Genomic DNA, 14,222 nt, shown 5'->3' on the forward strand with positions numbered 1-14,222 from the left:
GGCATTCTCTGGTGGTGTAGAGCCTGTGGAATGTTTCCTATGCCAGTCCCCTTTCTGTGGCCAGTAGACAGAGTTTGTCCAGGAGAAAAGGGACATGACTGGGGCTTGTCTGCACTTCCAGAGGTCCCTGACTATAATAATAACCTTTTTGGACCACTGGCTAGTCTGAATTACAGCAGGAGATTGTACTGGCACACTGATGATCCAAAATTGCAGGAGTGCAAAGGTGACTTAAAATCAACTTCGCATCTTCCCACTCCTGAGTTGTGCTGAAAGCTGCTTGGCCTGAGAATCTGAGGCTCTTTGAGTTTACTTTACCATGCTGGTATATGTTTGCGATGATCCCAGTAGTGGCACAAGAGTTTGAGTACAAATCTCAGGGCAGACTGTTGAAAAACCAGGACACAAACCCCAAACTGGTTGTGAGTTCTAAGCTTAGATTCCAGCAACCAACTTCACCAAGTGCAAATTCATCGGGCACATTAACAGCCTTAAACAGAGTCACAGACAGTCCCTTTGGATACTCTGGTCTGTCTTGAGTGTATCTCTGTGATAGATGGCCCGTATACCAAGAATCACAGCAATATTGAGGTTACTCCTACTTCCAAAAGACCAGTCACTTACCCCAAGTCAGTTGTGCCTTAGATCTCACATCAAGGCCAACACTTATAAGCCAATCCTATAATACACTATAGGAAGATTTATTAAATAGGAAAAGGAAATCTAAAAGTTATTTACAAGGTTAAAGCAAGTGGATATAGACACACAAATTAGTTACTTAGGTTTTAAAAGGCAATAGAGGCTTCTATAATCAGCAAGCTGTATTTGTCCTTTATGGTTAACTCAGATTAAGTATCTGGGGATCTCTTGCTTATGCCTATGAAACTCCTTACCCTGCCCTCTGAGATCCAGCAACATAGAGAGCAGCAACATGGGGAGGAGAGCAGAACTAAGAGTCTTTAGCCCTTTTGTTGATGAATCCTCAGTCCAGATGCAGGGAGTTTCCAGTTGTAAGATCCAACCATAACCTGTTGGGTATCAATGGGTCTCTTCTTGCAGGAGCGGCATAACACTTTCTGTAGAAGAACAGCTCTTCTCACTATTTAATGTCCCTCTCCAGTATGGAGATTCATGATCACAGAGGCTCACATTGCGCCCACTCAAATATTACATTACAGATGTCATACAGATATGACAAGTAAGATTAATGCGTAGAGCAGCTCGCAAGCATTTGATAGAGTCCAAACACTGAACACTTTCTTATAATTCTAGTACCTAGCTTATCAATATTAACCCACAAGCGAGACAGATAGTTTCCAGCTGTGTATTGTCAGTGTTTAGTTGAGACATGGCGACCTTGGCATAAGCTGGTGTCTGGTTTGCCAGCATCACAAAGTTATCTTCTGGAATGAAGAATTTAAGTTTCAGGTATATTTAGCTTTTGCAAACAGTTTTGTGCACTGGAATCCAAAATAGGAGGCTCCCCTGAGAAGGCAATGAGAACTGACATCTAAAGTAGATATCCAATCTGATTAATATTTTAAAATGCTGAACATCTGTAGATGATGTTACCTTCATCCTGAGAGTCAAATACAAATCGTTGGGACCCTAATAATTCAAGGCTAGATTAATATTTATTTCACAGGACACATCTCTTTTTAAATAGGAAAATTAAATTTCAGGTAAAGAAACTTGCTGTGTTATAAGCATTTCTATGCCTCAGATGTCCTGCATTTGGGAAAGGTAGAAGCGAAGTGGGATGCCAGGTGTAGTTATTTACATACCAGTACCCACTAGTAACTGTTACTCAGCAGGGCTGCAGAGGAGTGCTGGGAACCAAATTACAGGCTTTGGACCTACTTGCCCTATGAACTGCCGCTCTTCTGCAGTATGCTTTTTAGAAGACCAAATTTAAAACAGGGAGTCAGTGAAACTCTCAATGCAGAAATGTGATTTTTCTCTCTCTGTCCCTTCCTTGGAGGATTACTGCAGCTGAGATGGGAGAATGGGACAGATGTAGAGAAAAAAAATGATAATTTGTCATTGTGGCCAATGAGCCAGTATGTCCTTGCTTCACTAACTGATTTCTCAAATAGCATGTGTATCTCTCTCTCTAAATCTACTGGCTTTGTAAGCAGAGCTCTTTTTGTAAGCAGAGCTCTTTTAAAGCAAAAAATCACCCCCCTTGAATCAATATATATCTTTAATTATAAGTTTTAAACTTATTTTACTTATATACAAAGCATAACATAGCAACTGATCCGTTGCAGCAGTACAAAGATCATCAAATGAGCTCAGCCTGGATCCATTTCTTGTCACATCCAAATTTAGAGACACATGATAGGTAAGAAGTCAGCTTCCCGAGATGACAGCTCAGGTGCCAAAGAGCAAAGAGTCCGAATTCCAGCTTCAGGAAAGAGGGGTTTTAATGCAGAACATTTCAAATAGAAGGCCAGATTCATGACCAGCTGAAGTGTAAACTCCTTATTGTGCTGGTCTTTGTGAAATGGCTGGGTAAGAGGGCTCTAAAGGGAGACTAGTTCTGATTTCATGAAATTTGTGGTGAAACTTGCATTTCTCCAGAAACCCTAACTGTCACAATACCCTAGGTACCAGCCATTCTGCAAAAGGAGCTACATTTGTGTTCACTAATATAAAACTAAGCTTTTGGGATCATGAATAAATTAGCTTATTGAGAGCATGTTCATTTTTTAAAGAATATTTTTTGGTCCAGACTCTGCCTGTCCACTGAAAACAGACATGGTTTCTCCCCAAAACAGGGCACATAAAAACGCTACAAATAATTGATAAATATATATCCATGTTATAGTTCTGAATGGGCTGAAAAAGACACACACACACACACACACACACTCTTCTCCTGCTTCTGTCATCAACTCCTTTGCTCCCTCATTGTGCCACTCCTCCTTCCTCTACTGTACAAGGAACTGCCTTCTGCTACCACCTTGTCTACTCAGCGCTCCCCCAGCAATCCTCTCCACAACTCTCCTCTACCTCCCACTGATTTCCACTTGTATGTAGCCCCCTCCTCCTGAAGTTAAAAAGATCCAGGAATTAAAATGAATGGAGAGTTTTATCCAACTTCATAACAAAAATATTTTCTACTAAGACCGACATTAGTAGAAAAATGTATTAGACCAGATGTACTTAAATATAAACATCTCAAAACCCAGTTAAAGTCTTCATTCTTTTATTAGAGCTGGATAATCCAAAGTATTTCTAAACGCTGATTTATGTAAGTAGGTTTAGATCCTATAGTCCTCTTGTAATTTTTTTTCCCCACTGATGTCATCATTAAGCAATGATTGCTGAAATGTCAAACTGCACCTCACTATTCTGAGGCTTGTACATGTCTGCCATTCAGCAAAATTGTAGAAGTAATATATTACATGAAAGCCGACTTTGGTTGACTTGATATCAACAGGGTGACGGCTCTACATTTAAAATCCTTTGAAGTTTGTACTTTGCAGTTAAATTATTTACTGTCATTTCAGCTTTTCTGTGTGTAATAAAAATGGCAAATTAGGCCCTAATCCAGTCATTGTAGTAAAGTTAAGCATGAGCATAAGCAAGCCCTTCAAGAGATCATTTAAATTGACTAAATTTGGTTGATGCTTAATTACATAGTTCAAAAAAGCCACAGATTTACAGCTATTATATAAACACATGTAAACTACACAGAATGACTTTTAATTGTTAAATAGTAAATGTTAGAGAGCTATTTTAAAAAATATCCTATAATAGCATATCTAGTGGAGCTTGCATTTCAAAGGTTTTCTATATACATCAAAGTGTCTGTACTCCTATTGCAGAAAAAAATAGATAGATACTGACATACATTTTCAAGCATTTTCATTCTAATCTTGCCACAAGAAAAGTAAACAGTGAATTTCTGAAAGTCCGTGTTCCCAAAGAGGGAGAAGAAGAGACTATTTTTTGTTTTGACAAAATTGCATGTTTTTAAGTTTGCTAAATTTCTGCAAAGCTGGAGCAATGTTATGAAATACTGAATTTTTACAAAAAGATCTTAGATTAATTTTTTCTCTGTCTGAAGACTTGCAAATAAGTCAGAGTTGAGAGTTTTGAGAGAACTTTAGGAAGTTGTGGTAATGTCTCCAAAAACTATAGGACAGGCCCAATTATTCTACTAATTGGAACTACTTACATAAAGAGGTACTACCGTAGGTAAGGGTTGTACAAGTGAACCTCTGGGCTGGAGCCAGAAGACCCCAGGCTCTAATTCAATCTGTGCCACAGAATGCCTTTAATAACTAGAGTTGGGTGGAAAATGGTTTTCCACTCTGGCAAGAATTAAAATTTTGAAAGGTTTTCCTGTCCCAACAAAAAGTCTAAAACTTCAAAAATTTTGAAAACCAAAAAAATCAGAAAAAATAATTAGATCAGGTCAATCAAAACATTGTATTTTCTAATGTTCATGTTCTAATTTTTTATGTTTATTATAAATTAACGTAATTCTTCACTCTGGAAGAATTATCCATCATTAGGCAGTGACTTTTTGAAGTGGTATCACTAAAGATGGCAGCCTAGAATACCCGATAAACCCACTGGTCGGCTGGTTACTTGTGAGGTAACCAGAGGCAGACGAGCTATCAAGTAGTTTAATGAACATTAATTTCTAAAGGGAAATATTCTCATAAATAATGACTTCAGAGGTAACCGAATGATTGCTTTCCCATTTAGAGCAGCACGTTTGCAGTTTTGAGCTTGACATGTGTGACTGGAATTCAGATTCATCATTTGAACACGTTTCCTGGGTGCGCACAAAAGCAGGAAATAATCTTGCCTCAAAATCAGCCCTCCTGAAAGATCAAAGCAATGATACTAGAGGTAAGAATATTAAATAAATACATGGTTATTAGCTGTCATTAGACTGTGCTAATTTATAGGACAAGTCAGAGGGAAACATTGTGGAAATAGAATTAAAAGTCATCACATGCTTTATTTTATACTTGAACTAGCCTTTATTTTGGAATATTCAGTATGAGTAACAAGATCTATGCATTTAGTATGAGAACATCAAGAGCTTTCATCTAAGTTTTCAAACGAGCTGATCTTTGATAAATGAAATCTTACTCTTAATATTTTTTGTCCTACCTGTGGGCGGGGGATTACATCATGATTCTATAGCAAATTAAATCCTTCCCATGTCCTTTTTGTCACAGCAGTGTTATTTGTAAGGTGCTGTTAAAGGGCTTATTCCTTCACCCTCTCACTTCCCTGGTCCTTCTTGCATGAACAGAGAGCAACAATACCTGATGTCCGAAGGTGCAAACAATTCAATATTTATTGGGGTGAACTTCCCGCAAGCAATGATTCCAATTTCCTTCCTTAGTGTCCCCCTTCTCAGCTCTGATGCCACAGAACCTTGCATGTGTCCGTTTCCGTTCCCCCCTCTTCATGAAACATGATTCCAATTCCCACACCCCCATTCCCTGTTCCCATTCACCTCCTTACTTCCTGATTGACTGCAGACTATATAGTAAAACTTGGGTTCTGCTTAGCTACACCTTAACCAATCATTTTACTGAAATTTAACTAACCAATTCTAACAGATTGATCTAACCAATTATATCCCACCACCTTAATTGGTTTACACCTAACAAAATTAATTATACAGCAGACAGAAACCATTAGAGAACCAGACAGAGATTATACAGACAAACAATAGGGAGGTGGAGACTACAGTGACAGAACAACACAGAAATGAGGATTTCACACCCCAGCTTTTGATAAGTGAGTTCTTTCCAGACAGGGTGCTATCATACTAAGTTTTCTTTAACCATTTTTATCTGGTGGTGATAGGCACTATCAGGACAGGATTGTATTCCTAACAGTCCAATAGCACCTTATTTCAATGTGACTGGTCAGGACCACTTCCCAGCTTATGGCTGCCACTGCTGCTTAGCCAAAAGCCTTAGCCTAAGAACAGGGCCTCATACTGCCACAGTAAGAGAAGGCCTACAAATAGGCAGATTGATTTTGATTCTTGTTTTGTACCTCTATAACTTACTAAGTGATAAACATATACCTAAATTCAGAAAGTATAGGCCTTTACAGACAGGCTTGAATATCTATATCCTAACAGGTGCTGCTCTATATTAGCCTCCAATGCATTCCAAGGTTTCACTTTACACCTTTAATTGGACCACCCAAGGACAAAACAAATCTGTATAATTAATAATTATAAATGCGAGCCTCTTTTCAGATGGTGGTAGCTTTCTGGAGGCATGTGAAGGGGACCACTCACTTCCAAGGCCACTTAGTAGTCAGGCTGGAGTGGGCAGGTTGTCTTCCTCTTGGACATTCCCCTTTCTCTCTATAGCTCTGCTTTGTGCTGGTCTGTCCTTTTAGTGACTCAGCCCTCTGGCCGGGTCACTCATTCAAGTCCACCCCTTTTGGGTTACACATAAAGAGTCCAATAATGTGGAAGTCTTCACGAGTCAGCAAGGGCCTCAGGGCTTCTTGGGATCAAGATCATTGTACCAACTAGGTTCCCCACTGTCATTGTCCCCTCTTTAAAGGTTGGTAAATAAGCCCTGGCCCAGCCTCTCCACGGGGCTCTGATCCAGGGCCCAATGGTAGACAGCTAAGCCCTGCATCTTGGGGTGCTATGCAGCTGCCTCTCTGGATCACCCCCTCCCTGTTCCCACAGGATAGAGTAAAGAACTGAACACAAAAATACATTTCTGATCTTCAAAAGTCACCCTCCTTTGCAGGCTTGTTCAGGTCAGCATCACCAAGCCTGAGGCAGCAAGAGCTCCTGTGGTGTTCCCAGCTCCCAAGAACTCAGAGTATCAGTCAGCTACTTCCCCTGCCTCCCTGCCACTGAGCTATTCTGTTTCCCATTTTTAAACTCCAGCTTGTGAAAGCTTTCCTGGTGCAGTGGGACGAGGCTGCCTGGGCCCAGAGCAACTCCTTATCCTCTTTTTCTCCAGTGTGGGGCTTGTATACCCCATCACAAGGTGTTACAACCTGAGTAAATTTGCCTAATCACCCTCCCCTCCACAACTGTTCTTAGTACTTGGAGGGCTATAGTCCCCCTTCTGCACGGACTTACATGAAATCCATGGCCCACAATGATACATAAACTTAATTCAATAAAGTGAATCCTGGATATTGCAGGAAATTGCCCTATCTGTCACAATTTCCACAATTGTCAGAAGCTGGGAATGAGCAACAGGGAATGGATCACTTGATGATTACCTGTTCATTTCCTCTGGGGCACCTGGCATTGGCCACTGTTGGAAGACAGGATACTGGGCGAAATGGACCTTTGGTCTGACCCAGTATGGCTGTTCTTATGTTCTTAATAAAAATGCAGCTTTAGTTATTATAGTCCTGGCATTCAAAACTGCTACACTTGTTAATACAATATTTTGACAAAGACTTTTGAAAGCATAAGAAAACATCAAAAATGCCATGGAATGGCCTTCCAGGCTCATTTTGTTCTTGTCTTTTCTGTTAGGACTATCGCCAATGTTTCTATGTAGCACTAGTTGCAATGGTAACTTTTTAAGTCTATAGTCTATTGATTGCTGTTTGAACTTTGCTGAGTCCAGAGATGCAAAGTACTTCTTGCAAAATGTCATAGTAGTTGACATAGATGCTTTAAAAAATAACATCTGGGTCATAGACAATTATATTTATAAAGAAAGAATTGCCTATAGGATTTGAAGCATCCTCGTTTCCTGGTATTCTTAAATTTAATAAAACCTTTTCGGACCTTGGCTGCCTTTTTATTATTTTCAACTCTGTATCCGAAAGTACTTTATAACAATGAATAAGATGTCGATAGTAAGTATTTTCCTTGTAGGCAAATGTGGTTGCTATATGCACTTATTAATAGTCCATATTTCTGGACATTAAAATATGTTATAGGGCAGAGGGAATGCTGCCTAGGAAACCAAGGAGATTCCTCCATTCTTTTGAATTATTCTGGGACCTTTAATTTCCGCCTGGACAGTTAGCAAAGAAGGGACTTCAATTCAACACCTCCCATGAAGGGCATTGCCTCAGTCGGTGACACACACTAACTTATTAGTGGAGTATTATGTCAGTAATGGCTATGAGCCTTCATGTGTGCCAGTACAGTCAATCATTTTTCTCTAGGTGCTGAACACCCTAACTGCCCTTTTTATCTGCTGGAATGGCTATTGGTTACGTGACTGGGTCAAATTTAATTCCTTCATTTAATCTGTATTGGAATGAACATGTTTTTAAATGCCTGTCATTCAGGTATGTGGGTATCATTAATTGGGTAAATAGATACAAGTAATTGAGTAGGCTGAATATATTCTTCATAAACAGTGGGTTGGGGCTGCTCTAAGCACTTTATATTGTAAAGGAGAAACAACACATAAACACATGAGAGAAAAGGCACAGCAATACACAGAAATGAATTCTTCATAAATGTTGGAAGGCATCCAACAATACTGAACTAGTTCAGCTCCTCGCTGCTTGATGCACAATTTTTCAGCATTTCTTTTCTTGCTAATTATTCAAGTTATAAAGAGAGAGCAGAGGTCATCTTAATGACTAAAACGCTAAAAAACAGAGCTACGGTGTAATGAAACCTCAAAATGTATTGTAGAAAGGTTCAAACTTGCAAATTGAGCTTGACTAAGCTTTAGCTTGTGATTTTGATCAAAGCTTCCACTACCATAAATAGGAAGGGGTCAGAAACTAAATTACGGAGTGCAGGTCTAGACAATTATATTTATAAAGAAAGAATTGACTATAGGATTTGAGTAATCCTCCTTTCCTGGTATTCTTAAATTTAATAAAATATTTTCGGACCTTGGCTGACTTTTTATATTTTTTGTCTGTGTTGCTTCATTCCCCCACTTGTTATGTTACTTTATTTCTTCTAGTTTTTCTAAAGTTAGAAGTTCTTTTAGAGTTTCCCCCCCTCCTTTAACCTTATAGTTTCTATCCTTACTGTATTTTTATTCATTACCAGATATTTTTCTTTTTTCAGTCTCTAAGCCTACACCATGCTGCATGTGGCTCCCACAGTTCTTTCTTCCTAAAAAAAAATCAAAACAGATTCTACACCTTGGTTTAACATAAACAAATAAAAAACCTCAAGAGTAACTACTGATGCAAATCCAATCAGGTGTATGTTGTGAAAATGGCCAAAATCATTAAAATGTATGTTGTTTTATCCAGATTTTTTCTTAAATTATTTCAGCAGTGGGAGGAGAGTTTTCAGCAGACAGAATTTCCAAAGCTGCTTCTTGCTACTTCCTCATAATCTTGTAGGTCAAGGACTCTTTAAATTTAGTTGAGAAGGGCATTTATTTGAACTCCTTTCAGTGTCTATTATCTCCTTTTTGCTATGAATGTAGTGGCCTTATACTGTACATCTGTCCTCTTACAGTAAAGTTTAAAATGTGTTTTAACACACTTTTCTCCAATTTCCTTACAAAGCTTTGTTAGTCGAGTGGTAGGAATACTCAAATCGGTCTAGTCCTATCCAGATAGTGTTTCCATCGGTACCTGTTTGTCATGTACCCATGCAACCAAATCAAAACTCTAAAATAAGAACCAATCCCTTTCCTGCGTTGTACTGATAAGTAGGGAGAAGAAGGCAGATGTTTTCCTCCAGTGCACTGCCTAGTAGTATGACTGGAGTTCTCAAGTGACCACTTAGAGTAGGATCCAGATTTTTGTCCTTGTTGTCAGACCACAGTCCTAGGTGACATGATCTCTTGGCGCTAACCATGCTCAGACCCTAGAGGGTGGGCTGAAATGTGTATCATACCCTTCCCTCTCACCTCTGTTGAAATGATCAGTAAAATGTGACTGGGAATGCATTCCTCTTAGCTGATTAGTGTGGCAGACCTGAGTTCAAATCCCTGCTCCACATCAGGCAGAGGCGGGGACTGAACCTGAGTCTCCACATCCCACGTGAATGCTCTAACCACAGGTCTAACAGTTATAAGGGAGGCACCCGCCAAACCCTGTTTGTTTGTTTTTTAATCTAGCCTTTCATTTGCTTTGCTTTTATGTTAAAAAAGTTCCTGACAACAAAACAAATTAGTTCATTTCAGGTTCAACAAGATATTTTGTTGAGCCTGAAATGAAACCTTTATTGACTTTTTCGATTTACAAAACAGTTTTCGCCATTTCCCAGTTGAGATTGTTGAATGAATTGTTTGAAAGGGCCAGTAAATGGAAAAATCAGTTATTTGCCCAGCTCCAGATGTAATGTTACCAGCTGTAGGATTCTGAGTTCAGTTGAAGAATGGGCACAAGAAATTCTACCGCTAATTTATGGGCTGATCTCATTGTGCAATAGTCATAAAAATATAGATGCTTTCTGAATCTGTATAGACTAGCACACTGTATTTTTTGTAATATTGCTATCTCTATGAAGGTTAGGTTCAGTGATGAAGAGGGATAGCAGGCGCTGTATTGCAATATGGAATCCTAAATAACAAGTGCAAAAGAGCAGCAATAAGGGGGAATATGTGGCCTTTTTACAAAGTCAACTGTAAACCTTTTTTTATAAAATGCCATTTCCCCGTTTTATGTTTCAAGCATTCCAGGAGTATGGTCTAAATTTGAGATCAAAATTATATTTACAGAAGGTGAAAGTGATTTAATGGCAAACAAGTATGTCATGAAATATCTTAACTGGGAGCTGCAGAAAATAGCAAAGTATCCTATGACTCAGGAGGGAAAAAAGCTATGCTCTAGCTAAAACAGGTGTCTTGTCTTTTTATTTCTGATAGATAAAAAGAGACTGTTGAGGACATAAGATATTCTTTTAGGTCTCTGCAGAAACACTTTTATGAGGGGCAGCAGGTCAAGAAAAGCCCAAATTGGTTTCCTGCTTCAGATGGAAAGACAGTGTGCTGCCGACACTTTGGTGTACACATAAGCTCTGTAAAGATCTTACACCTCATGGTGTTTTCTGCAGGAGGGCAGAATTCCACCCCCCCCCTTTATTTCATTCTTTAGAGACTATAGCAGTTTTACTGTGAAATATATTTACTAGAAACACACTGGGAAGGAAGAAAAGCCAACTTCAGATAAAATCCAACAATGATTAGATATGGAATGACTGAAAATGTGAAGCAGGTAAACAGAATGTGGGACAGGTTGTGGCCTGAGACTATTACTGTCTGAAGTAACAGCTTTAGGATAGCATCAGCTGATACCAGTATTTGGGTGCATGGGGTCATAGTATAAACAAAATCGTTATAGGTTTTTTTCATAAGAAATTCCCATCCATTCAAGTCACATCACTTCATAATTTTAGAACAAGACAACCAGATCCTGGTGTTGAAACCATTAGTTGTCTTTTTGATGACAGGAATCCAGTAGTCCTTATTTTTAAGGATTGAGGGAAAGAGGTGTCTTGTGAAATGGTATACAATTTTTTTCTTTTCTTTTTTTTTCCAGGCCATTATGTGTGTATGGGAGCTAATGACAACACATTATACAAAAGTGCTTATCTTAACAGCTCCATGTATCACTGCTTTGGCAAGAATTGCCATTTTCAATTTTATTACTCCATGGCAGATAGCAGTGTTCTCAAAGTGGTACTGTATACTAATAAGGTAAGGAGAAACTTTCATTCATTTTCAGACAGTAAACAAAGTCCTGCTCTCGTCAGTCAAAAAACTTGTCTAGTAGTACGTGTGCATACCTCACATTTAGGGACAGACTGGGGGCCAGATCCTCAGATGGTGTAAATCACCATGGCTCCGTTGAACTTCATGGACCTGCACTGATTTAAACCCGGGGAGGACCTGGCCGCATGACTTTTAAATCCTAGGATGTACTTTGGTTGTCTCAGCCAGAGTTAAGGCTTTTGGGGATTTCCAGGGAGCAGACAACAGCAGCACCTCTGGTGCCCTTTAAAATGATGCAATGTGTGCTTCCCTCCGTGCTGGGCTAGGTCCCTTTGGGGAAAGTAATACCACTTGCATTGGTAACTGGAGGCTCAGACTGCGCCTGTCCCCTGTGCAGAGGCAGTAGAAAACAGAGATTCTGGCATCATACGTCCGCACAAAGTTGGGAGCAACTCCTGCACCAACTGGTCACATGTTCTACTTTATTCTATAACACAGTCACCTTTTTCTTGTGATCAGCAATCGCAACAAATAGTGCTGGGTGCTGAATGTAATGTCAAACTCAATTATAAATCCTGACTCAGGCTCCTGTACTATTCTACTTGACGCCACTGCATCTGTAACGAGGACACATTCTGCTGTTGGGATGCCACTGAGAATCCCTAGTAAATCTCTCCCTTGTAAAAGTCCTGTCACAGAACTTAGTATTGATGCTACTGTACAATTACTCACTCAAGGCATGAGCACTGCAGCTGGTCTCCTTGGCTAGTGGCTCTCCATATTTTAATGACGGGACTGAAGAAGTTAAATTGTCGCCCCACCCAGCAAGTATCAGGAAGGGGGAGAGCTTTGCCACGCCGCACTCACAAGGCTTACATCTGAAATAGCATTGCCCCGTGGCATTGTCTCGTGGTCTGTGGGGCTGTCTTCACGTACAGTGCTGCAGCAGCACTGGTGCAGCTGCGCCGTGGTAACACCTCAGTGATGATGCTCCGATGCCAATGGGAGAATGTCTCCCATCAGTGTATTTAATCCATATTCGTAAATCTTTGCACTTATCTCCCTCCCTCCCTAAAATCAACAGCAAACAAACCAAGCCTTTTTCACACCTTTTTTTCGTAAGCCTGGGTTACCCGCATGGATGCCATAGCATGATAAGCATGGACCCTGGACGCTGGACCCTGTACATTAGCTGTACACTGCAGTATTTACAGGAGCCGCCTCACGGAACAATGTGATGCCATGCAAGCAGCCTTGCTGAAAGACAGAGTGGAGCAATTTGCAGTTGCTGGCGACAGTCACACATCATCTTGACAGGTTTCAGAGTAACAGCCATGTTAGCCTGTATTCGCAAAAAGAAAAGGAGTGCTTGTGGCACCTTAGAGACTAACCAATTTATTTGAGCATAAGCTTTCGTGAGCTACAGCTCACTTCATCGGATGCATACTGTGGAAAGTGTAGAAGATCTTTTTCTACACACAAAGCATGAAAAAATGGGTGTTTACCACTACAAAAGGTTTTCTCTCCCCCCACCCCACTCTCCTGCTGGTAATAGCTTCTCTAAAGTGATCACTCTCCTTACAATGTATATGATAATCAGGATGGGCCATTTCCAGCACAAATCCAGGGTTTAACAAGAAAGTCTGTGGGGGGGGGGTAGGAAAAAACAAGGGGAAATAGGTTACCTTGCATAATGACTTAGCCACTCCCAATCTCTATTCAAGCCTAAGTTCATTGTATCCAATTTGCAAATGAATTCCAATTCAACAGTCTCTCGCTGGAATCTGGTTTTGAAGTTTTTTTGTTGTAATATCACAACTTTCCTGTCTGTAATCGCGTGACCAGAGTGATTGAAGTGTTCTCCGACTGGTTTATGAATGTTATAATTCTTGACATCTAATTGGACACAAATCAGATGTCAAGAATTATAACATTCATAAACCAGTCGGAGAACACTTCAATCTCTCTGGTCACGCGATTACAGACAGGAAAGTTGCGATATTACAACAAAAAAACTTCAAAACCAGATTCCAGCGAGAGACTGTTGAATTGGAATTCATTTGCAAATTGGATACAATGAATTTAGGCTTGAATAGAGATTGGGAGTGGCTAAGTCATTATGCAAGGTAACCTATTTCCCCTTGTTTTTTCCTACCCCCCCCCAGACTTTCTTGTTAAACCCTGGATTTGTGCTGGAAATGGCCCAACTTGATTATCATACACATTGTAAGGAGAGTGATCACTTTAGAGAAGCTATTATCAGCAGGAGAGTGGGGTGGGGGGAGAGAAAACCTTTTGTAGTGGTAAACACCCATTTTTTCATGCTTTGTGTGTAGAAAAAGATCTTCTACACTTTCCACAGTATGCATCCGATGAAGTGAGCTGTAGCTCACGAAAGCTTATGCTCAAATAAATTGGTTAGTCTCTAAGGTGCCACAAGTACTCCTTTTCTTTTTACATCATCTTGACACGGTTGAGCGCCATTTCTGGGTCCAGGAAACAGGCACTGACTGGTGGCACTGCATCATTATGCAGCTATGGGATGACGAGCAGTGGCTGCAGAACTTTCGAATGCATAAGGCCACTTTCCAGGAACTT

At 40.0% G+C, this 14,222-nt stretch overlaps 1 protein-coding gene across 1 annotated transcript in view; it reads left to right on the forward strand.

Moving 5' to 3' along the window:
* The window catches only part of MALRD1 (MAM and LDL receptor class A domain containing 1), a 513,316-nt gene that overhangs the window by 147,987 nt on the left and 351,107 nt on the right, over positions 1 to 14,222 (forward strand). Inside the window, exons 7-8 of the mRNA XM_077808757.1 lie at positions 4,723 to 4,869; positions 11,452 to 11,609. Coding sequence (XP_077664883.1) covers positions 4,723 to 4,869; positions 11,452 to 11,609 — 305 coding nt within the window. The remainder of the gene's footprint in view (positions 1 to 4,722; positions 4,870 to 11,451; positions 11,610 to 14,222) is intronic.

The sequence above is a fragment of the Eretmochelys imbricata genome, chromosome 2, assembly GCF_965152235.1.
Source record: "Eretmochelys imbricata isolate rEreImb1 chromosome 2, rEreImb1.hap1, whole genome shotgun sequence".
Taxonomy (NCBI): Eukaryota; Metazoa; Chordata; order Testudines; family Cheloniidae; genus Eretmochelys; species Eretmochelys imbricata.